The 26,882-nt window shown below is 41.1% G+C and overlaps 2 protein-coding genes across 2 annotated transcripts in view; one reads left to right on the forward strand and one right to left on the reverse strand.

Moving 5' to 3' along the window:
* The first annotated feature begins 9,294 nt into the window (after positions 1–9,294).
* On the forward strand, positions 9,295–23,921 carry sytl5 (synaptotagmin-like 5). Its single transcript, XM_030786431.1, has 16 exons — positions 9,295–9,413; positions 9,752–9,973; positions 11,035–11,150; positions 13,825–13,951; positions 14,115–14,211; positions 14,394–14,523; positions 15,243–15,343; positions 15,449–15,526; positions 16,298–16,357; positions 16,750–16,928; positions 17,216–17,318; positions 17,450–17,611; positions 18,024–18,132; positions 22,943–23,075; positions 23,304–23,512; positions 23,779–23,921. The coding sequence occupies exons 1-16, from the start codon at positions 9,295–9,297 to the stop codon at positions 23,919–23,921; spliced, it is 2,088 nt and encodes a 695-aa protein (XP_030642291.1).
* A 2,533-nt stretch (positions 23,922–26,454) lies between these two features.
* Positions 26,455–26,882, reverse strand: part of srpx (sushi-repeat containing protein X-linked) — an 11,619-nt gene continuing 11,191 nt past the window's right edge. Inside the window, exon 10 of the mRNA XM_030786437.1 lies at positions 26,455–26,882. This exon is cut by the window's right edge and continues 469 nt beyond it. The gene's annotated coding sequence lies outside the window, so the exon portion shown is untranslated.

Raw genomic sequence — 26,882 nt, forward strand, 5'->3', positions numbered from 1 at the left:
TCGACGGTGTTTCCATGATATTACTGGGCAGACAAGGCGGCAGGTAAGAGCATATTGAGCACCTAAGTGTGTGTGTGTGTGTGTGTGTGTGTGTGTGTGTGTGAGAGAGAGAGAGAGAGAGAGAGAGAGAGAGAGAGAGAGAGAGAGAGTGATCCACACGGACCCAGCTGTCCAGAATATTCAGCTGTAATGACGGCTGAGGTGATACCGCAAGCAGAAATTCGTTGTAAAAGCTCGTACTCCTGATATGGCTCACATCCTACTTACCTCTGTGCACACATAGGGGTTACGAAATTCTCAGAGTAACGTCTGTTATTTTTATTTATTTATGAAAGAGAGAATAATTCTACGTTCCCATTTATAGAAGAGCGCTTATTTAGTCCAGACAGCCTTTTTCTTATTCTACAGTTGAAAAAAACATGCGACTTTAAAGCCTGGTTCCCAGCTGTTTGAACAGGTGCAATGCAGCAGACGGCAAGTCGTGCTCTTCAGGTTTTCCAGGAAAAAGGAAACGCAATTTGTTTCTCGTTCACACTGAGTTAACCAGTTTGGGTTTCTGAGCTTTTGAGTTAATACCAAACAGATGCACCAACCGAGTGGTTGCGCATCTGTTTTGTTGTTGTTGTTGTTGTTACATTTAGCTCTGTGTTAGAGGAGTCCACGTTTAATAGGATCTATACACAGCAAACCTGCCAAGGTGTTCAAACATTCATCTGATAATATATAAATATAATATTCATATAATGATAACTCATAACAGTAATATTTTGTTGTTGTTGTTGTTAATTTAAAAACGAGACAAGAATTTATTTTTCGTCTTCGCTGGTAAGTGTGTGTGTGTGTGTGTGTGTGTGAGTTTCTTAAAGATTATTTGTGACAGTGAGTTCCTCTCAGATGATGGGTAGGGGGAGGAAAAGGAGGTGAGCCTTGCTCAGTTAACTGTGGCTAATTTGTCGGACAACCGCGAGAACGGAGATGACATTGGTTGGAGGCACAAGACGGAGTGAGAGAGAGAGAGAGCGAGTGCTCGACTGGAGAGGCACTATGTAGTTACGTTTACAACGGAAGCGATGTCCCGGGACATCAGCGTCGAGCCTCGGTTAGTACACGCGCACATAGTAGGCAAACAATTTTTTTTAACTGTGTCTGAGGAACGAAGCATCCACCAAAATGTCTCTGATTTCCTCTGCATGTAGACAGACACGCTCCGCTGTCTTACCTTGGTTCGTTTAACAACATGTCCACTTTTAACAGAGAGCTCTGAACCCAGCGAGCCAAATGCCAAGACCTACATGCTCATTACACACAGATAATAATCTCTCTCTCTCTCTCTCTCACACACACACACACACACACACACACACCCAAGTCAATTAGACCATCTCTCTCTCTGATGTACACTAACCGTGTACAGAGTAGAACAGATCTACACAGCAGGCGATTTATTTTGTAACAGTGGGGATGGCTCAGTGGTCACTGACACTACCCTATAGAGTATATAGGAGGGTGGCAGGTTAACAAGGGGAATGTATTTTGGTCATTTTGCTAACAAGGGGGATGGCATCCCCCCTCATCTCCCTACAAATTGCCTAGTGGATATACAGAAACTCATAGAGACAGCGGCTTTCCTATGCAGATGCACTGAGTGCTTGGGCCCTTTCTAAAAAGTGTTGTTTGTGGTACACAGCAAGAATGTTTGGTGCACTTTGTAACAGAATGTCTTTGGGGTGTGTGTGTGTGTGTGTGAATATCCTGGAGATCTTGATAACCTCTGTGAAATTGTAGGAGTGATTGATATCTGAAATATGAGAAGATAAAAATCTTACCTTGTGTGTCAGTAAATGGCAATAAGTAGTAAGTAAAATATTGGCTCAGGGAGTTAGTGGTTTTGAAATACAAAATCAAGCAGTATGAGGAGACTAATCTCACTGAAGAAATTAATGTGTTCTAATAAGGAAGTTTTTTTTCTGAAAATAATAAAATCACAGCTGAGCTAAGCTTAAACGCAAATCTAAACCTGTTTTTACTAACATGAGTTTCTAGCGTTGTACTTAAATAAAGCTGGCAAAGCTCCCTCCAGATGAAGGGTTAAATAGCTGAAGTAACCACTGCCTGTTCTTACAGACTGGAAAATAAAGGGATAGCAAAAATGACATTAAGGAAAGTTCAGTTTGATGAAGAAGAATTCACGGATCCTGATCCAGCATCCTCATGCCACATTTCTGTCATAACATATAATATCACAGCTTAGTCTTCTTAAGTAATGACGCAGATATCTTCTTCAAACTCCTCAAAGATCTGATCTCTCAGATAGATATTAGTTTTGCTGATGTGATGAGCACAGAGCGAGCTCTAGAGGAGTTGAACAAATTATAAAGCCCACGCTGTCATAAATACATAAAAATAAAGACAAATCTCCCAGGATTCACAGTTTGACTATGCATTTCTACAGACGACTCTGGTAGTCCCGAAAAGAGCCTTCAGTGAAATAACACAAAATGATGTCTCTCCCACTACCATGAAATAAGGACTCCGTATTTTCATTTAAAACAGGGAAAGACACCAATGTCTTGATTAATTGATGTCTCTTTGGTGTATCTTTACTCTTTGTCTAAAAATTTGAATCGCCTGAGTCAGTGGCACTACACAATTTTTATAAGACAACAGTCCGTATAACAGTAGGAGGCTGGCCCTGAACTTTGGAGAAAACAGGGAGTTAGTGAGGGGTGACGGATTAATCCTATTTCTCCTCTTCCCTAAAGCTGTCCATATGGCTGAGCACCCTTTCTCATTTCCTCCTGAGGTTTGGTTTTGGAGGGAGATATAGAAAGATAGAAACAAAATATCTTTTTTTTTTTTTTTAAGTCTACGTAGTCAGGCCTTTTGAGAAGAACATGCACAAATAGTAAGAAGCAAATAATGTTCCGTATGTTCTTGTTTTCAAAAGTATTTTTCTCTTGTGGTCTTGGAACACAAGAAATTTAAATATCTGATTCATTGTTACTTATTTAACCAACACCAGAATGTTCATATTTAACAGTATTAAGTTTATTCATTTATTTTTCTTAAACTCTTGCATAGCCATATTCTGAAAGGTTTGTCCATTGCTTTTTTACGCTGTGAAAAGAACCATCTACTTCCATTCTCTCTGAAACACATGACAATAACACATAACAGGTGCTTTTCTACACTTTTGGAAGTAACATCAGACCCCCAGAATCTGCTTACCCCTTTCTTCCAGTTTTGTGATATTTATGTTCATCATGTTCAGTTTCTGTGTGCTTTGTCTTTATGCTAGAAGTCTTTACGCTGTAAGACGTGCACTCCTCTTTTTACTGTTTGTCCATTCTCTTCCACAGCACTACTGTTGTGTAACTGTACGGAGAACAGGCTGGAATTGAAGTATTAGAAAAAGAGCTCAGCTGTTCTCATCTCTTGTGCATATCTCCACTGCGGTTAAGATGCTTAGTGTGATAACAGGCTCTATAGGAAGTGATGTTTCACTTAATGTGATTTTGACTGAGACTTGCACATCCAGAACTGATCCTGTAGAGCTGACACAGGACTAAATGTGTATGTGTGTGTGTGTGTGTGTGTGTGTGTGTGTGTATGCACACCGCTTGCATATCTATGTGTTTGTGTATGTGTTTTCTCTTATGCTCACTCTTGGGGCTCACTATAATCTTCCTTTCGCTGAACTGTTTCTTGAAGGTAATTGAATATGAGTCAGAGAAGGGGAAAAAAAGCGTTTTAACAGCCTGTATTTGCAGAAGAGTGACGTGGCGAAAGAGAGGTTTCAACCTTAAGCACCAAGTGCAGCTTTAGTTTGCCTTTTAATACCTCAAATATGCTACCAGGAAATAACAAGAGGCCAGGCAAGGAATTACACACTTCCTCCTTCCTGTTCGGCTGATTGCAAGGAGGATGGAAAGAATAAAATGGGTAAAAGAGAAAAAAAGAAGGAAAGGAAGAAACTGATAAGACGCAGAGTGAATATAAATGCTCAATGGCTTGACCTAGGTTCATAGTTCACCAGCATGCTGATTAATTAAGGATGAAATTGAACAGTAAAAAGACATTTTTTTCTTATTAATTTATATCTTGCTTTAAATTTAAAAGCATCAGTGTGAAAACTTTTAAAACTCCCAAAATGTCACTAGGAATTTAAAGCAAATGCTACCATGCTTATGATGCATTTTGATGATCCACAATTTACCACAATTTGGAAAGGACATTATAAAACATTATGTTTTATTGTGTTGATGTACATGGCACATCTGTTCAGATTCAGATAACTCTTTGTGGATAAAACAATAATATAGATCGATTTCTTTGATAAATCTTTTTAAAAAATTGGCATTGATTATGTCTGACAGGATATGATATTTCTGTGTAAGACATGAGAATCAGTTGTAGTGTAAAGAGTTAAGGATCTATGTTGTGCCAAACACACATACAAATGCACACACACCCTCCTCTCTGTGATAAGCCCAGGTTCATTTGACTAGTAACAGCTGCTGCATGTGATAAGGTTAAGATTTCAGGGTCACAGAGTGTGTGTGTATGTGTGTGTGTGTGTGTGTGTGTGTGTGTGTGTGTGTGTGTGTGTGCATGCATGCATGTGTGTGGGGGGGCGGGGTGGGAGACTCATCCTATTCCAGATGATTAGCTCTGACCAGCAGGAGATGAGCAGAAAATCACTGTTTATTGTTTTGTCAAGCTGGCATTTAGTATTGATTTGTGTGCCTCTGTGAGTGTGTGTGTGCGTGCGCGCGCGCGCGTGTGCATGCATGTGTGTGTGTATGTGTATGTGTATGTGTGCATGTGTGTGTGCATGTGTATGTGTGTGTGTGCGTGTGTGTGTGTGTATGCAGGGGGGAACTCATCCTATTCCAGATGATTAGCTCTGACCAGTAGGATATGAGCAGAAAATCACTGTTTTATCGAGCTGTCATTAAGTATTGATTTGTGTGCTTATGTGTGTGTGTGTGTGTGTGTGGGTGTGTGTGCGTATGTGCGTGTGTGTGTGTGGGTGTGTGTGTGTGTGTGTGCGCGCGCATGTGTGTGTATGTGCGTGTGTGCGTGTGCACGTGTGGGTGTGTGTGTGTGTGTGCGCGTGTGTGTGTGCGTGTATGCGTGCGTGTGTGTGTGTGTGCGTGTGTGTGTGCGTGCGCATGTGTGTGTGTGTGTGCCTGTGTGTACGTGTTTCTGTCATGAAAGATTCAGGAGAGAGCAGCTTGAGTAGCAGTACATTATCACTGTACATTTAAGGGTGTGGGGGACTCTTCCATCTTAGAGTAACAACAACCTGTCAATGGGTGTGTGTGTGTGTGTGTGTGTGTGTGTGTGCATTGAAATCCCTCCTCTAGCAGAAGTGATTTCTTTGAGCTCAGACTTCTTTCATGAATATGTAAGAGGACCATGAGAGAAGAGAGGAGCATGTGTGCGGAGTGAGAGCAATTAAAGAAAGGTGAGATTAGTGTGAAAGAAGTGGAGGATGAGTGACATGATGAGTGACAGGAGTGGAGGATGAGTGACATGAGTGAAGGATGAGTGAAGGATGAGTGATAGGAGTGGAGGATGAGTGACATGATGAGTGACAGGAGTGGAGGATGAGTGACATGATGAGTGACAGGAGTGGAGGATGAGTGACATGATGAGTGACAGGAGTGGATGATGAGTGACATGATGAGTGATAGGAGTGGAGGATGAGTGACATGATGAGTGACAGGAGTGGAGGATGAGTGACATGATGAGTGACAGGAGTGGAGGATGAGTGACATGATGAGTGACAGGAGTGGAGGATGAGTGACATGATGAGTGACAGGAGTGGATGATGAGTGACATGATGAGTGACAGGAGTGGAGGATGAGTGACATGATGAGTGACAGGAGTGGAGGATGAGTGACATGAGTGAAGGATGAGTGAAGGATGAGTGATAGGAGTGGAGGATGAGTGACATGATGAGTGACAGGAGTGGAGGATGAGTGACATGATGAGTGACAGGAGTGGAGGATGAGTGACATGATGAGTGACAGGAGTGGATGATGAGTGACATGATGAGTGATAGGAGTGGAGGATGAGTGACATGATGAGTGACAGGAGTGGAGGATGAGTGACATGATGAGTGACAGGAGTGGAGGATGAGTGACATGATGAGTGACAGGAGTGGAGGATGAGTGACATGATGAGTGACAGGAGTGGATGATGAGTGACATGATGAGTGACAGGAGTGGAGGATGAGTGACATGATGAGTGACAGGAGTGGAGGATGAGTGACATGATGAGTGACAGGAGTGGAGGATGAGTGACATGATGAGTGACAGGAGTGGAGGATGAGTGACATGAGTGAAGGATGAGTGAAGGATGAGTGATAGGAGTGGAGGATGAGTGACATGATGAGTGACAGGAGTGGAGGATGAGTGACATGATGAGTGACAGGAGTGGAGGATCAGGCTTAAAAGGCTGTTGTGGTTGGTGTTCATCCTCATTTCACTGTATGCTTTCACTGTCTGTCCTGGTACTTTAATCCTATAGATCTTGTATTCCTGAAACTCGCTCTCTATTCGTTATATATTCATGAGCCTCTAGTCCATTATGCTCTCAAGTCTATGCTGACTATGTGTTTTTGTGTGTGTGTGTGTGTGTGTGTGTGTTGGGAGGGGGGGGCAAAGATTTAGGACTGTAGTTTCCAAAACCTCAGCTACATTTCTTCTCCTCTCTGCTTCCTTCTGTATGTTTGTTTGGTGTAAAAAATGAAGCTGAAATGTTAATGAGCGGGGAGTGTTAATTGGGTCATTGTCAGAAACAGTGCTAATTGCTCTTTTTTTTTTAAGGCATGTTGATGAAGCCTTTGGATCAGCGTTCAACTGCAGTAACCAACTAAACTATGCTGAGAGAGAGAGAGAGAGAGAGAGAGAGAGGGTTTCTGTGTTTGCTTTGGGTTTTGTGTGCACCTGCAGGTGTGTTTGTGTGTACTCAGGGAGGGATCCAGTGATCACACCCTCAAACACTGTTCTTCAAAGAAACAGGGTGCGCAGACACACTGTGGCGTACAGGGATGTACTTTTATTAGAGCAGTTATTAGTGCAGTCACATTCTCACTGCACATCGTCATCACTCTCAGTATGCATACCGTGTGTGTGTGTGTGTGTGTGTGTGTGTGGTGTGGTGTGGTGTGTGTGTGTGTGTGTGTGGTTTGTGTGTCTGTTCATAGCTAGCACGGAAAATTAGGATATTAATTTTGCTTCATATCTTCCTGGTGAGTCAGGACACACACACGCTCACGCATCCTTTGGCCATTTAGACGAAATACATTCAACACACAGTAAAACTCTAACCAGACATGACTGATTGATGATTGGTAGATGATTGGTGCTCTTGTGTGTGCATTTATTTGTATATATGTGTCTGTGTATGTATATATGTTTGTTTGTGGGTGTGTAGTTACTGCTGCAAAGCTGCTGATAGCTGTAGCAGTGATGTGAAGGTTGCATATATTCTGGATCAGTGGCTTTTACAGACAGAGACGTCATCATGGACTCAGTCCCCCTCTCGCAATTGTGAGGAACACGCATGCATGAGTAGTGACCTGTGCACTTTCCCTGTGTAAAAGAGATATTTTGACAGCTTTGGTGTAAGAGTTTTAGCTGATTTGTACAGTTCTGATGGCTTTGGTACAAGGCTCCCCCGCACTTAAACAGCTATGAGGAACACATGGCAAATGTGTCCTTACATGATCGTATGTGTGTGTGTGTGTGTGTGTGCGCGTGTGCGTGCGTGCGTGCGTGTGTGTATGTGTGTGTGTGTATGTGTGTGTGTGTGTGCGTGTGTGTGTGCGTATGTGTGCGTGTGCATGTGTGTGTGTGTGTGTGTGTGTGTGCGTGTGCGTGCGTGTGCGTGTGTGTGTGCGTGTGGAGTGGTATGCGTGTGCGTGTGTGTGCGTGTGGTGTGTGTATGTGTATGTGGGCGTGTGCATGTGTGTGTGTGCGTGTGTGTGCGTGTGTGTGGTGTGGTATGTGTGTGTCTGTGTGTGTGTGCCCCGTTCCAGTCACCTTTGATTTGTCTGTCTTTATGGGGAATGACATGAGTGATTCTTCCCATTAGCTCACGCTCAGTGAACTCTCCTCACTGTGAAAAGCATTTATACAGTTTCAGTTAACTGAGTTTACTTCCTGGTGTCCAGCCAGCTAAAACACCGAAAAATCAAAGCACACACTTAAGACATTTCCAGCAACCTCTAAAGCTCAGCAAAACAGACATCACGCTCCCTTAAACCAAAATGGTCTTTCGGTTGCCAAACGTGTAATTTGTGCTGCATGAGTGAAATGTTTGTGTAGTTGAAGGAAAATCGCACCCTGCATCTAAGAGCTGTGAGACAAGTCTTTTTGGATTTGGATCATTCTCTTTCACACACAAACATCTAATGAGGCGTTGGATCACACTGGAGGCCTGAGATTTTTCAGAACAAAGTATTCCTCTTTGTTTATTTGTTTCAGTGAAAACTGAGTCATAACTGTCTGTGATCATCTCTAACAAAGAATAACTCTGATATTTGCAGTCAGTGAATACAGTGAGTAATATAGAGTTTGTAATGAATATTTATGATAACATTGGAAACAATGTAATATGAACTGTAATAGGTATAGTGCAGTGCAGTAGTGTAACACAGCATGACATAACACTAGTGCTGATAAGGTCAAGGCAGTTATATATACAGAAGTTATATGCACGGCAGTGTGTCTAAGTGTGTCTGTATGTGGGTCTGTGTGTGTGTATGCATATATATATATATATATATATATATATACACACACAAACACACACACACATATATATATATATATGTGTGTGTGTGTGTGTGTGTACGTGTGTGTATGTATGTATGTATTTGTGTATTAGTGTGTGTGTGTTTATTTATGGTAAATGAAGATGTTGCTGACGTTTGAAATAAACATTGGTTGATTGTCATGCCTTAATTGTCATGCATTGACATGCATAAATTAATAAAAACTCGGGTCTTGTTTGGATTTGGACAGAATGGATGAGGACTATCCTAAGTGACGGAGCGAAACGAAGACCCACACGACCTGAGTGGATAATCAGATAACAGTCATCTCTCACATGAGCCACCCCAGGTACCAGTCAGGACAGCTGCAGGAGTACTCACCTGAAATGAGGTGAGAGGTGAACTCTGTCACACTTGAGTGCAGCCCTCTACTGCTTGGGTGCATACTGTTTTGACTGTGATTAGTTATAGTGTGCGAAAGCTGTGATTGGTTATACGGAGAGCTCATGGCGAAAACATCAGAGGTTCTCAATCTCTCGTTCCTACTGGACCATGAACGAGACACGATCCTGAGCGTCCTTCAGAAAGATGAAAAACTCCGCAAACGAGAAGAGAAACGCATCAGGTGAGAACACAGCTGCCGTGGCCCCGCTCTTTATTACAGACCTTTCAGTAGTCTTGACATTTTCGTGTTTTAACTTTTTTTTTCGGCTTTGTTTTGGAATCTTCCATAAAGTAAGAGCGTGTGCTCTGCTGTGGCGTGCAGGTCACGCTGACCTCTCTTTTTCTCGCTGTCTCCCTCTGGTCTTCTCATTATGATGATCTCATTTCGTTGATGATTTTGGCACTTTACCGCTCTGCTAGTGTAACATTCACATGTATTCGTATTGTAATTTGTTGAAATGTGTTTGTGTTTTTACACAATCAGTTGTTGAAAAGTGCGTCGTGTATTTCTTTTCACAGGAAGCTGAAAAATGAGTTGTTGGACCTGAAGCGTGCTGGTCGTGGGGTCAGTAATCATGGCAACGAAGAGCAGCGTGTGTGTAGGGTGTGTTTTCGGGCGCTGGGTCTCATTCTGCAGAGAGGCAGCGTCTGTGATGTCTGTCAACTGCGCGTCTGCAGCTTCTGCATGGCCACGCCCCCAAACAACAACCACAACAAATGCGTCATCTGTGCAAAGACTGCGTGAGTGTCAAACTCTGGCCACATACACACACTTACATACAGATAAGCACAGGGCTTTCTCCATCTACACATACACACTCAAATACACAAACAAACAGAGTATGTGGGGGTGTTCAACTGTAGCCACTAACATTAACACACACACACACACACACACACACACACACACAAGGCCAAAGAGGTTCCAAGGGTCCTGAGGGCAGTGGCTAAGTAGAGAAATCTCACATCTCACAAATCTCACAAGTTTTTCTAAAACGTGGCGGTGTGTTTGTCAAACTGTCAGCAGAGGACAGTTTAATTCAAACTGAAAACGTTCTTCCACAGTTTATGTATGTGGTTGTTCTCATAGATGCATTTCTTCTTCATCTTCTTCAAAAAAAGAAATTTCGTGGATGTTATTCACTATATTTCCCAATTTAAAGGAAAAATTTGTCAATTTCTTTACCTACTTTTTCACCATCATTGTATGTTTACTTTTAAACAGCCCTTGAAACAGAAGATGAGGGATTGATCCTTTGCACTCACCATAATAGCAGAACATCAACAAATAGAGCATGACACAGCAGAATTTAAGGCAGAGATTCCTTTTTTACCAGACTTCTTGTTTTAGGATAAAAACGTAACTCTGAGAGGGACAGAAACTGGTCAACCATTTCTTTGCATAAGTTGTCTCTCATTTGTTATATTTGTTTAGTTTAGTTTTCCTCAGAAATGTTAGCATGAAAAATTTTGTGCATTTAACATGGTCATTTCCTACAGGTAAAGAACTGTGGATCTTATCAGAAATGAAGACAGAACCAGCCCTTTCTCTCTTTGATTGGTCAAAGAGGTTATGATCACTGTGCTGTAGGAAGGTTGAATGAAGGTTGAATACTCATCAACGATATCTCATTGTCTGATAAGAGTAAAGACACTGTGATTAGTTTGAGGGTTGTGGAGGTTATCTTGGATTAGCTGAAAGAATAAAGGCGGTAGTCTGTAATTCTTTGGGGAGCTGAGAGCATTGTTTTTGATTGGGTAGAGGCCTAAAGATGTAATATGTGTTATATTTGCTGCTGTAGGGAGCTAAGGGTGGTGACAGGAGAGTGGTTCCTGGAGGAGCGGTCTAAGAGGTTTAAAAAGAAGGTTGTGTCAAGCAGTGATGTAGTCAAACAGTCCTTACTCAGCACACCAGCAGGTGAGTCCAAAACACACACGCATACACACACACACACACACACACACTCTCTCTCTCTCTCCCCTCTCTGTCACACACACACACACTCTCTCTCTCTCTCTCTCTCTCCCCTCTCTGTCACACACACACACAAACACACACACGCCTCATCAGTACAGCAACATATTAATCTGTTCAAAACCTCATCAATACAACGGCATATTAATCTGTTCAAAGCAGCAAACATCATATTAAATTAGAGAAAACAAAATTGTGAATTGTTCTGACCTTTTTGAGTCCTGTAGAAGACATCGTCCTGTTTTTAATCATCGCACACAAACAGAAGAGATAAAATGGTTCTGTGTTTTTCCCCACTTTATCACGGGCTGACCCTCTGAGCACCTCTCTCATGGCTCACGGTCGATCAGCGTGAAATGGGCCTTCCTCTGGGAGCCAACCTTTCTCAGACAAGTCTGCAAATGTCTAAGAGGAAGGACAAAGGATTTGGCAGTCTCTAATCTCTGAAAATGACTTGACTGGGAGTATGGATAAAAAGATGAAGTTAAATGAGGATATTTATGTATTTTCTCCCTTTTCTGTAGCTTTTGTTGCTTTTATCATCCGAGTAAAACGCTTTGAACTACAATTTTGTATGAAGGGTGCTTTAATGAATTATTAATGAACACTGGATACAGAACTGAGAAATTTAAATTACCTAAAGTATCCTTAGACATATTATAAATCTGTAGCAGCGTTATCATTATTGACTAGCTCAAATGACAGAGAGCATCCAAAAATATGGTACTGCACTCCTGCATGTACAGCACAATTGTACACTCATCACCTTTTACAAGAGCATTACTGCAATAGACAAACACAATACAACACTACAAATACAGAACATGATACAACACCACAAATACAGAACATGTTACAACACCACAAATACAGAACATGATACTACACTACAAATACAGAACATGATACTACACTACAAATACAGAACATGTTGCAACACTACAAATACAGAACATGATACTACACTACAAATACAGAACATGATACAACACTACAAATACAGAACATGTTACAACACCACAAATACAGAACATGATACTACACTACAAATACAGAACATGATACAACACTACAAATACAGAACATGATATAACACTACAATCACAAAACATGTGACAACACCACAAACACAAAACATGTTACTACACTACAAATACAGAGCATGATACAACACTACAAATACAGAACATGTTGCAACACTACAATCACAAAACATGTGACAACACCACAAATACAGAACATGATATAACACTACAAATACAGAACATGTTACAACACCACAAATACAGAACATGATACTACACTACAAATACAGAACATGATACTACACTACAGATACAGAACATGATACAACACTACAAATACTGAACATGATATAACACTACAAATACAGAACATGTTGCAACACTGCAAATACAGAACATGATACAACACTACAATCACAAAACATGTGACAACACCACAAATACAGAACATGATACTACACTACAAATACAGAACATGATACTACACTACAAATACAGAACATGATACAACACTACAAATACTGAACATGATACTACACTACAAATACAGAACATGTTACAACACTACAAATACAGAACATGTTGCAACACTACAATCACAAAACATGTGACAACACTATAAATGCAGAACATGTTACAACATCACAAACACAAAACATGTTATAACACTACAAATACAGAACATGATACAACACCACAAATACAGAACATGATATAACACTACAAATACAGAACATGATACAACACTACAATCACAAAACATGTGACAATACCACAAATACAGAACATGATACTACACTACAAATACAGAACATGATACAACACTACAAATACAGAACATGTTACAACACTACAAATACAGAACATGATACAACGCCACAAATACAGAACATGATACAACGCCACAAATACAGAACATGATACTACACTACAAATACAGAACATGATACAACACTACAATCACAAAACATGTGACAACACCACAAATACAGAACATGATACTACACTACAAATACAGAACATGTTGCAACACTACAAATACAGAACATGTTACAACACCACAAATACAGAACATGTTGCAACACTACAATCACAAAACATGTGACAACACTATAAATGCTATCATGTTACAACATCACAAACACAAAACATGTTATAACACTACAAATACAGAACATGGTACAACACTACAAATACAGAACATGATACAACACTATAAATACAGAACATGTTGCAACACTACAAATACAGAACATGTTGCAACACCACAAATACAGAACATGATACAACACTACAATCACAAAACATGTGACAACACTATAAATGCAGAACATGTTACAACATCACAAACACAAAACATGTTATAACACTACAAATACAGAACATGTTACAACATCGTAAGTACAGGTCCTGTCTTTACATCATTTTCCTCAGAGAGAGAGAGAATGATCTGTAATGATCTTTTTAAAAAATTGTAAAGAGTTCAAAGGATTGCAGTGTTGTGTAATTCCACACTTGCCATCTTAAAGGACCCAGATGTTTTGAGTCAGTTATTCTGGTCATTGATGGGTTTTGTCTGGCTTCATTTGAAGATGTAGGATCTGTCAGCCAGAAGTCCTCCCCATCAGGACTGGAGAGATCTGCTGTGGCCTGGTCTGAGCGGTCAGCCTCTCCCCAGTCTGAGAAAAGCACTGGTCGCAATGGGGCCAAGAGGAATGGGTGAGTACCAAAATCATGGGTAATTGTGCATTTGTGCTGAATGTAATGGTGTAAGTGTGTGTGTTTCAAGAATCGTTCTTTGGCTGTGCAGCTGTTTGGGGTAGTGTCTAATGTGTGTGTGTGTGTGTGTGTGTGTGTGTGTGTGTGTGCGTGTGCGTTTGAGCAGAAAAGTGTTGGCTGTAGAGCCATCGGGGGTGGTGACTCTGCCAAATAACCTGAGGACACAGTCAGGCCTGTCACACGCAGAGGGCAGGAGAAAGGTAACACATAATCTTTCTCTCTCTCATGCACATGCACACACACACACACGCACATGCACACACACACACTGACTCAAGACATAAAACAAGTAACAGCAGACACTGGTTGGTTTTGGACTTTTCAACACTCGGTGTGTGTGTGTGTGTGTGTGTGTGTGTGTGTGTGTGCGCGTGTGTGGTAGCCTGATGGGGCTGAGAGTGTGTGTAGTTTTCACAGTTATGACAGTATTCCTGATAGGACTGGCAATGGGCGCCACCAAACGACTTCAGCCACACCCTCTATTGCTGTATCCAGAGCTTCACTTTCATCAGGTATCTCCATTTCAGCACCACCACTGCACTTCCTTTCTCTCTTTCTCTTCTCTCTTTCTCTTGCTCTCTCTCTTTCTCTTGCTCTCTCTCTCTCTCTCTCTCTTCTCTCTCTCTCCTCTCTCTCTCCCTCCTCTCTCTCTCTCTCTCTCTCTTTCCTCTCTCTCTCTCACTCTCTTTCTCTCTCTCTCTTCCACATGTATGTACTTATGCCCTGGGACTTTTTTTTTACCACACAGAATCAAATAAAACAAGAAGTTGAAAAATATTCAAGAGAACCTAAACAAATTTTACATATCAAAATCCATGTATCCACAACTTGCTGTTAACAATTTTCCGTCTTTGATTTTCAAATGATAATCACCATAATTACATTTCTAAGTTATTTAATTGTATTGTGTAGCATCATGTGGCCATCCTGTGTGTTTTCTTTGTGGTGGACATGGTTATTTCCTTTCTGAAAGGAAATGGGGTTTTCTGTTCCATTTCTTCTCTTTGAGAGCTGTAGATCCACACTTCCCCATACAGTTCATGCTGACCTGCCCATTCAAGCCTAAAGAAACAATACTCATCCTCTTCTTTCCTAAAAATATTTTGCAGACATGTTGTTTAATGTTAGGTATTATAATTACGAATATTGTTTATAGTCAGCTACAGTGCTTAATATAATCTAAAATTTGTCTCTCTCCCTCTCTCTCTCTCTCTCTCTCTCTCTCTCTCAGACCGCAGTCGCTCAGAGGTAGACCTCAGTGCTCCAGGAGAGGATCCTGTTGAGGATTCTCTGATTAGCCGATCTCGCTCGGTTCCAGGACTGAATGAAGGGGTATGTTTTACCCTTTAAATGCAGGTGGTTGAACTGTCATCGGAGTGGGATTGAGTGGTTCTTAATCAGTGAAAGATTTGATTAGTTCATATGTTTGTGCTGTAGGAGTCAGATGAGGACATAGATGCTCTGATGTCAGCTCACTATAGAACCAGCAGGAGTATTGGCAGCGCCCAGTCTACGGTACTACACACATACACACACACACACACACACATACACACACACTCACACTCACACTCATACTCACACGCACACAAACATCAATAAGTACACACCCTCTGACCCACATACACATTTGCACACACACACAAATTCAGAACACAGATATTGTTTGTGCTTTGCGGCTCAGTATGACTGTGTTCATTGGGTTTTGGCTGACTGTAAAATGTGTTTGCTTTGTGTGTATGTTTGTGTGGGCTCATGTTTGGGAGTTATCTCAAACAGAAGCTGCTGTCGCCATTTGTTTACGTTGCGCGGATAATACACTCATAGTTTCCCAAATGGTGTGTCATCTGATAACAAACACGTAAGAGCAGCGAATGTGTTGAATGGTGCAATGTGAAAATAGTGTACAACTCAAGTTAGAAATTTTAGTTATGTTTTATGAAGCTACTAGGAGATCACCTGTGAGAGTGAGACAGGGAATAATACAGTTTATTTACGGAATAAAGACATGGTTTAATTATTAGATGAAGTGGGTGAGCAGTAAAGTGGCTCTCTGCATTTCAAAAAGTTGTGAAGAACTCAGGCAGCAGCTGTGCACTGTGTGCTCCATTGGGGTTCTCAAAAAAAAGCACTTAATAATAAAACCACACTGTCAGATTCAGCTATCACTCTTCTGTCACATTCTGTGTTTTTCTGCTCTCTTTCTCTCATCTCTCAACCGTGTGTGTTACCTTCAGACTTCTTTTCTTTTCTTCTTTTCCACCTGTTCTCTCTCTCCTCCCTCAGTCCTCCACTCCTGACAGAAAGTGGAACTACCTTAACGTACCTGACTCTGATGCTGAGACTGTAAGTGCTTTGTGTGTGTGTGTGTGTGTGTGTGTGTGTGTGTCTTGTTGCTGCATTTTCCCTCATCTCTGGCCCATTCCCTATGTGCCACTTTGTGACTGAATGGCCATGCATGACACACAGGGACACACATACAAGTTAACTTCAGACTTACCGTCCAGCAACTTCAGGCTTAGCTTCCAATGCACAGAAATAACATTCCCCCATCCCAGACACACACACACATACACACACACACACACACACACACACACACACATACGCATACACACATACACACATACACACATACGCACACATACATACTGATTGTGCTGGGGCACATAGAGACACACAAATACACTTGATAACGAGCAAACACAGTCTGACAAACACTCCTCTCTCATCTCCAGAGTAGTCTGAACAGTATGATGAGTGTATACAGTGAGTCTGGTGACTATGGCAACGCCCGTGTTTCCGGGGAGATTCTGCTGGGTATCTCTTACAGCTATAAAACAGGAGCTCTCAATGTCCTCGTCAAAGAGTGCCGCTGCCTAGCAACGGGAGACGAGAGGAGACAACGCACAGATCCGTAAGAGTACACACATATACAATGCGCACGCACACACACACACACACACACACACACACACACACACCATCTAGTGCACTCACACACAAACATGCAGACTTGCACTCACGCACACACACACATACACACGTGTGAATACAAAACATAAGCTGTGAGGTATCAGCTAATTTGTACTTTAGTTGACTGTACTGTGAAAAATTTTGTAGAGAGGTGGTTACGTAACGCTTACATGTTGTGATACTGAGAATATGTGTTTGTGTGTGTGTTTGTGTTTGTGTGTGATACAGCTATGTTAAAGTGTATCTGCTACCAGATAAATCACGACAGAGTAAGAGAAAGACCAGCATCAAATCTAACACGACTAACCCAGTGTTCAACGAGAACCTGAGGGTGAGTGACAGGAGTGCGTCTGTTTAAAATGAAATATGGTCATTTGCTGGGGATAATAATATTTAAAGAGCTATCCTTCCACTTACTCTCTCGCCCTTTCTTTCTCGTCCTCCCCCTGTCTGTCTCTGTAGTACGTGGTCAGTCATTCTCAGCTGGAGATGCGGACGCTGCAGGTGTCTGTGTGGCATTACGATCGGTTTGGACATAACAGTTTTCTGGGAGAGACGGAGCTGACCTTTGATTCCTGGGAGTTTGACACGCAGATTGAGGAATGGTTCACTCTGCAGCCTAGGGTGAATTTTACAAACACGCATACAAGTTACATGTTGTTGTTAAAACTCACTGTTTTAACAGAGTCTTCGTCAGCTGAAGAGGCCTCAAATCCATCATTAGACTTCTTCCAGACCCCACCCCGTTGTTCACATACCCTCAGACCACCCACCAACACCCAGTGTTTGCCAACTGTCACCTAACTCTTTCATCTCAAGACTCATTTCTGCCTTGAAAACATTTACATATATATATACACACACACACACACTATATACATATATATATATATATATATGTGTGTGTGTGTGTGTGTGTGTGTGTGTATAGTGTCCTGATCTACAGACTGAGTCGGGGTGTGTGTGTGTGTGTCTGTGTGTGTCTGTGTCCTAAAATCTGTGTGTTTTACAGCACTGTGCTGTGTAATTTTGACAGATGGAGTGCAACGTGGATTCGATGATGCAGTATAAAGGAGAGCTGACTGTGGTTCTGAAATATATACCAGCAGAGAGGAACCTCACACTGCCTCTGGACCAGGTACAAGGTAATGCACTCTGCTACACTACAGCACAAACTCAGCTACACTACACCATACACAATACTACACTACACCACACACAATACTACACTACACCTCACACAATACTACACTACACCACACACACTACTACACTACACCTCACACAATACTACACTACACCACACACAATACTACACTACACCACACACAATACTACACTACACCACACACAATACTACACTACACCATACACAATACTACACTACACCACACACACTACTACACTACACCACACACAATACCACACCACACACAATACTACACTACACCACACACAATACTACACTACACCACACACAATACTACACTACACCACACACAATACTACACTACACCACACACAATACTACACTACACCATACACACTACTACACTACACCATACACAATACTACACTACACCACACACACTACTACACTACACCATACACAATACTACACTACACCACACACACTACTACACTACACCACACACAATACCACACCACACACAATACTACACTACACCACACACAATACTACACTACACCATACACAATACTACACTACACCACACACAATACTACACTACACCACACACAATACTACACTACACCACACACAATACTACACTACACCATACACAATACTACACTACACCACACACAATACTACACTACACCACACACAATACTACACTACACCATACACAATACTACACTACACCATACACAATACTACACTACACCACACACACTACTACACTACACCACACACACTACTACACTACACCACACACAATACCACACCACACACAATACTACACTACACCACACACAATACTACACTACACCATACACAATACTACACTACACCACACACACTACTACACTACACCACACACACTACTACACTACACCACACACACTACTACACTACACCATACACAATACTACACTACACCACACACACTACTACACTACACCACACACAATACTACACTACACCACACACAATACTACACTACACCACACACACTACTACACTACACCACACACAATACTACACTACACCACACACACTACTACACTACACCACACACAATACCACACCACACACAATACTACACTACACCATACACAATACTACACTACACCATACACAATACTACACTACACCACACACACTACTACACTACACCACACACAATACCACACCACACACAATACTACACTACACCACACACAATACTACACTACACCATACACAATACTACACTACACCACACACAATACTACACTACACCACACACAATACTACACTACACCACACACAATACTACACTACACCACACACACTACTACACTACACCATACACAATACTACACTACACCACACACAATACTACACTACACCATACACAATACTACACTACACCACACACACTACTACACTACACCACACACACTACTACACTACACCACACACAATACTACACTACACCACACACACTACTACACTACACCACACACAATACCACACCACACACAATACTACACTACACCATACACAATACTACACTACACCATACACAATACTACACTACACCACACACACTACTACACTACACCACACACAATACCACACCACACACAATACTACACTACACCACACACAATACTACACTACACCATACACAATACTACACTACACCACACACAATACTACACTACACCACACACAATACTACACTACACCACACACAATACTACACTACACCACACACACTACTACACTACACCATACACAATACTACACTACACCACACACAATACTACACTACACCACACACACTACTACACTACACCACACACAATACCACACCACACACAATACTACACTACACCACACACAATACTACACTACACCATACACAATACTACACTACACCATACACAATACTACACTACACCACACACAATAGTACACTACACCACACACAATACTACACTACACCATACACAATACTACACTACACCACACACACTACTACACTACACCACACACAATACCACACCACACACAATACTACACTACACCACACACAATACTACACTACACCACACACAATACTACACTACACCATACACACTACTACACTACACCATACACAATACTACACTACACCACACACACTACTACACTACACCACACACAATACCACACCACACACAATACTACACTACACCATACACAATACTACACTACACCATACACAATACTACACTACACCACACACACTACTACACTACACCACACACACTACTACACTACACCACACACAATACCACACCACACACAATACTACACTACACCACACACAATACTACACTACACCATACACAATACTACACTACACCACACACAATACTACACTACACCACACACAATACTACACTACACCATACACAATACTACACTACACCACACACAATACTACACTACACCACACACACTACTACACTACACCACACACAATACCACACCACACACAATACTACACTACACCACACACAATACTACACTACACCATACACAATACTACACTACACCATACACAATACTACACTACACCACACACAATACTACACTACACCATACACAATACTACACTACACCACACACACTACTACACTACACCACACACACTACTACACTACACCACACACACTACTACACTACACCACACACAATACTACACTACACTACACACAATACTACACTACACCACACACAATACCACACCACACACAATACTACACTACACCACACACACTACTACACTACACCATACACAATACTACACTACACCACACACAATACTACACTACACCATACACAATACTACACTACACTACACACAATACTACACTACACCATACACAATACTACACTACACCACACACAATACTACACTACACCACACACTATACTACACTACACCACACACAATACCACACCACACACAATACTACACTACACCACACACACTACTACACTACACCATACACAATACTACACTACACCACACACAATACTACACTACACCATACACAATACTACACTACACTACACACAATACTACACTACACCATACACAATACTACACTACACCACACACAATACTACACTACACCACACACACTACTACACTACACCACACACAATAGTACACTACACCACACACAATACTACACTACACCACACACAATACTACACTACACCACACACAATACTACACTACACTACACACAATACTACACTACACCACACACAATACTACACTACACCATACACAATACTACACTACACCATACACAATACTACACTACACCACACACAATACTACACTACACCATACACAATACTACACTACACCACACACACTACTACACTACACCATACACAATACTACACTACACCACACACACTACTACACTACACCACACACAATACTACACTACACCACACACTATACTACACTACACCACACACAATACCACACCACACACAATACTACACTACACCACACACACTACTACACTACACCATACACAATACTACACTACACCACACACAATACTACACTACACCATACACAATACTACACTACACTACACACAATACTACACTACACCATACACAATACTACACTACACCACACACACTACTACACTACACCACACACAATAGTACACTACACCACACACAATACTACACTACACCACACACAATACTACACTACACCACACACAATACTACACTACACTACACACAATACTACACTACACCACACACAATACTACACTACACCATACACAATACTACACTACACCATACACAATACTACACTACACCACACACAATACTACACTACACCACACACACTACTACACTACACCACACACAATACTACACTACACCACACACACTACTACACTACACCACACACAATACCACACCACACACAATACTACACTACACCACACACAATAGTACACTACACCACACACAATACTACACTACACCACACACAATACTACACTACACCATACACAATACTACACTACACCACACACACTACTACACTACACCATACACAATACTACACTACACCACACACACTACTACACTACACCACACACAATACCACACCACACACAATACTACACTACACCATACACAATACTACACTACACCATACACAATACTACACTACACCACACACAATACTACACTACACCACACACAATACCACACCACACACAATACTACACTACACCACACACAATACTACACTACACCTCACACAATACTACACTACACCACACACACTACTACACTACACCTCACACACTACTACACTACACCACACACAATACTACACTACACCACACACAATACTACACTACACCACACACACTACTCCACTACGCCATACACAATACTATACTACACTACACACAATTTTATACTACACCATACACATTGCAACACAACACTACACACAATACTATATTCACACCGCACTATATATATAATACTATTATTCACAATAGCCACTACTATAATAACACTATACTATAATAAAAAATTGGACATTTATAAAATTAATAAAGATTTAAGAAAATGTTTAAAATACACATTTTTATGTTTGAACATAAATTGCAAGTTCTTTAGGACAGCACATGCCTCAGTGACCTTAATGGTGTTGAGTGATTTTTTTCTATTTACAGTGAAGAAGGGCTTTTTGAAAGGAAAGAAGAAAAGCATTACTCTTCCCAAAGGAGGGATGGTAGAGCTATTAGTCAAAGAGGCAAAGAACCTGACAGCTGTCAAGTCTGGGTCAGCAGACCCCTTTGTCAAAGGGTGAGATCATTCAGAAACACGCACTTACACACCTGTACACACACACACACATCCACACACACACACAGACGCCACACACGCCACACACACACACACACATCCACACACACACACACTCACACACACACACACACAAATAAAATTCACATAAATTAAAGCAACAGACCCATTAGTCCTAGGAATGCTTCTCCATATGTACGTGTGTTTGTGTTTGTGTTTGTGTGTTAGGTATCTATTACCAGATGACAAGAAAAGCACGAAGCACAAGACGGAGGTGGTGAAACGCACTGTGAATCCACGTTGGAATCACACCTTCACTTACTGTGGCCTGCAGCCCAGTGACCTGGACAGTGTTTGCTTGGAGCTGACCGTCTGGGATAAAGAACCCTTGGCTAGCAATGTCTTCCTCGGTGGAGTCCGTCTTGGAGCAGGGACTGGTCAGTGTGATGAGATGACTCTCAGTCACTATCTCGCTAACACCTATTTGTTTAATAAGCATCATAGTACAGCATATTGTAGCACAGTTTTTAGTGTTTAAGTATGTTTCTCCCGCTGTGTGTATGTGTTATGTGCATTTATATGTGTGAGTGTGTGTGTGTGTGTGTGTGTGTGTGTGTGTGTTGGGGGTGTGAGTTATGGGAAGCTGGTCGCCGGTTTTGTGGCTGTGGTAATTGTATTGTGTGTATGTGTGTTTATGTTGCAGGTCTAAGTTATGGGAAGGAGGTAGACTGGATGGACTCATTTGGGGAAGAGCAGCGGCTATGGCAACGCATGATTGAAAACCCAGAGGTTCCCCAGGAGTGCACACTCATGCTGAGATCGAGCATGGCCAAGAGAAAGACATGAGAAAGAGACAGAGAGAGAGAGAGAATCTCCTCAGCCCTGACCCATCCTGCAATACTAGGCCAAATCCCCTACTCAATCCTGCTTTAGATGAAAAAGTGCCCTTTAATAAATAACATTTACACACACACGCACACAGACACACATGAATACATGCACGCGTCAAGGCCATGACTGCAAATAGAACAATTGTGACTGTTTTAAATGAGTATAGACTCAAGTCTTTCTCTGATCCAGCGGATAAGAACAACACACACACACACACACACACACACACACACATATATATATATATACACATGGCATACGTGCTCACAAACTACATATACTTAAAAAGTACACATGATACTTTTCAAGTTTTCACACACTCACACACACACATGCACGGTTTTCATAGCACAGTTTGAGTAGCAACTTCTTCATAACCAGAGACAATCCTTTATTTCTGTCTGAAAGTGAGTGTGTATGTGTGTATCTGATTATTACTCTTAATCCACAGTGGCTGCTGAGGAGTCTCCAGACGAGCTGATAATGGCAGATTATTTCGTAATCTGTGAAATAATTTGTAATCTTTGTGAACAGCTCTTTAGTGATTAGTGGTTTGGACATAATCACCCAAAATTAGTCTAAAGTTGCCCCGTTAAAACTAACCTCAGAAATGTACGTTTTAAAACTGATTTTAAGAGGTATTGAAAAGCACAACCTGAAGGAGTTGTTGTACTTTCATTCAGTCATAATGATGGTTTAACAGGAAACAACACATACCTCTCTCTGAGGGCTTTGTTCTAAGTTTTTTTTAAATGTGTATTTCAGGTCCCTCAGATAGAGCAGCAGAGTGAAATTGACTGGGGGATTGATGATGGAGTTACACCTAGAGAGTGAGAGTGAGAGGAGAGTGACAGAGAGAGAGATCGTAGAGTTACACACAGAGAGTGAGAGTGACTGGCGGATTGATGATGGAGTTACACACAGAGAGTGAGAGTGAGAAGAGAGTGACAGAGAGAGAGATCGTAGAGTTACACACAGAGAGTGAGAGTGACTGGCGGATTTATGATGGAGTTACACACAGAGAGTGAGAGTGAGAAGAGAGTGACAGAGAGAGAGATCGTAGAGTTACACACAGAGAGTGAGAGTGACAGGGGGATTGATGATAGAGTCACACAGAGAGTGAGAGTGAGAAGAGAGAGACAGAGAGAGAGTGATGACAAAGCCTGAAAACAGAGCAATTCTTTATAGTAACAGTCACTTATTTGACAATCATTAATGAACAATTAATTGTGGACAAATTCTACACAAATTATTTATCAATGTTTGTAAGTGATTAGTCAACCATTTGTAATGAAACTGGACTTGTCGTGCAGGTTTGCTTTAACTGAGCTCAGAGGATATGACTGGACATGGCACAGACATGACCTCACACAGTGATAAGCTTAAAGAAGCACAGCAGTAAGTCAGTCAGTCAGTGCTGTGAGTCTCTAACATGACCCAGGTACTTACACTCTGAGGAACATACTCCCCCTGGGGATGGGGAGGAGAACTGGCCATTTCTATTGAGCACACACTCATAAAAAAAAAAAAGCACAGCACAGCGTTTTGTGTGTTTGAAATGGTCTCTCATAGATGACCAATCCATGAAAGAATCCTTGCATTCCCTCTCAGACAGGGTAATAATAATAATAATAATAATAATAATAATAATAATAATAATATCATTTCAATCTATCTTTCCTCGCTGTGTCTGATCCACATTCAAGAATAACAACTACAGACAGCATTTACAAAACCCTGTAAGCTCTTCCTAATGCTTCCTAAAGATGAAATGTGCGTATGAATTTGTATGTATGTATGTTTATGTAAAATAATCTAGGGATGTTTGTTAAATGTAGTGTTTTTAAAGTCTCTATGAGGACAATATGCGCAGATTCCCCATGTCTAGTGTCAATGAGTAACTGTGTGTTATTTGTCTCCTGTAAAGCTGTCTGTTCTTTTGTCTGACCAGGTTATCAGTGCCAAACACATCTGTACATGTGCACGCATCAAACTCTACTTAATCAGAATCATTCAGAGAAAAATAAACTGACGTACACTAACCTCTTATATACATCTGCTTCACCACTTATTACAGCACCAGTGTGTGTGTGTGTGTGTATGAGTGTGTATTTGTGAGAACACAGGCTGAGATGGGTAAAAATAGGCAGACATGTTCATGTGTGTGTTCATGTGTGTGTGTGTGTTTAAGAGTATAGCTGGTATATAGTAATACAGCTGAACATTTTTAAGAGAAATGAACATTGAGAGGAAGAGTTAGGGTGACAGTCCTCTCTTTGTTAAAAAACATTGTTCATTTCATCAGTGTTCAGAGAGACTGCTTATTCTGAAAGCCTGTTATCACAGTCAGGGGAATACATTATTCATCCATCTTTATGGAGTTCTTTTGAAGTGAGAACATAATGATGAGAAGATGAGAGACTGAACTGAAGCTTGTTCTTTAATATTGCAAACATTCTGTGAGGTCAAAAGTAAAAACACACAGATGTTCTGATCATTCAATTCACATGATGAATTTTAATCTCTTACAAAAATCAACGCTTTGAGCTAAAATGTCAATAAAAGCATAAATAGTAACACACAACCATAGATTTATTTTATTATACTGTATTTTGTGAAATGTTAAAAAAAATACATTTTAATTAGAGTAATGTCTTTTTTCAGTTGAGGCATGAAATATTTAAGGCACCGTTTTAATAGTATGGTGTTAGATTTAGAGTTCTCACAGCACATGTTACTCTGTATAGAGAAATTGCATGAATGAGATACTGAATGATTCTTAGATGGATAGAAAAATCTACTGGTATGATAAATAGAGACCTGGTTTTTTTCTGTATGATAACAGGCCTGATTCAGACTCCCCACTCAGACTTCAACACGCATAAATACACAGAGAATAAAAACTCATACAAAAGA

The sequence above is a fragment of the Chanos chanos genome, chromosome 10 (genome assembly GCF_902362185.1).
Source record: "Chanos chanos chromosome 10, fChaCha1.1, whole genome shotgun sequence".
NCBI lineage: Eukaryota > Metazoa > Chordata > Actinopteri > Gonorynchiformes > Chanidae > Chanos > Chanos chanos.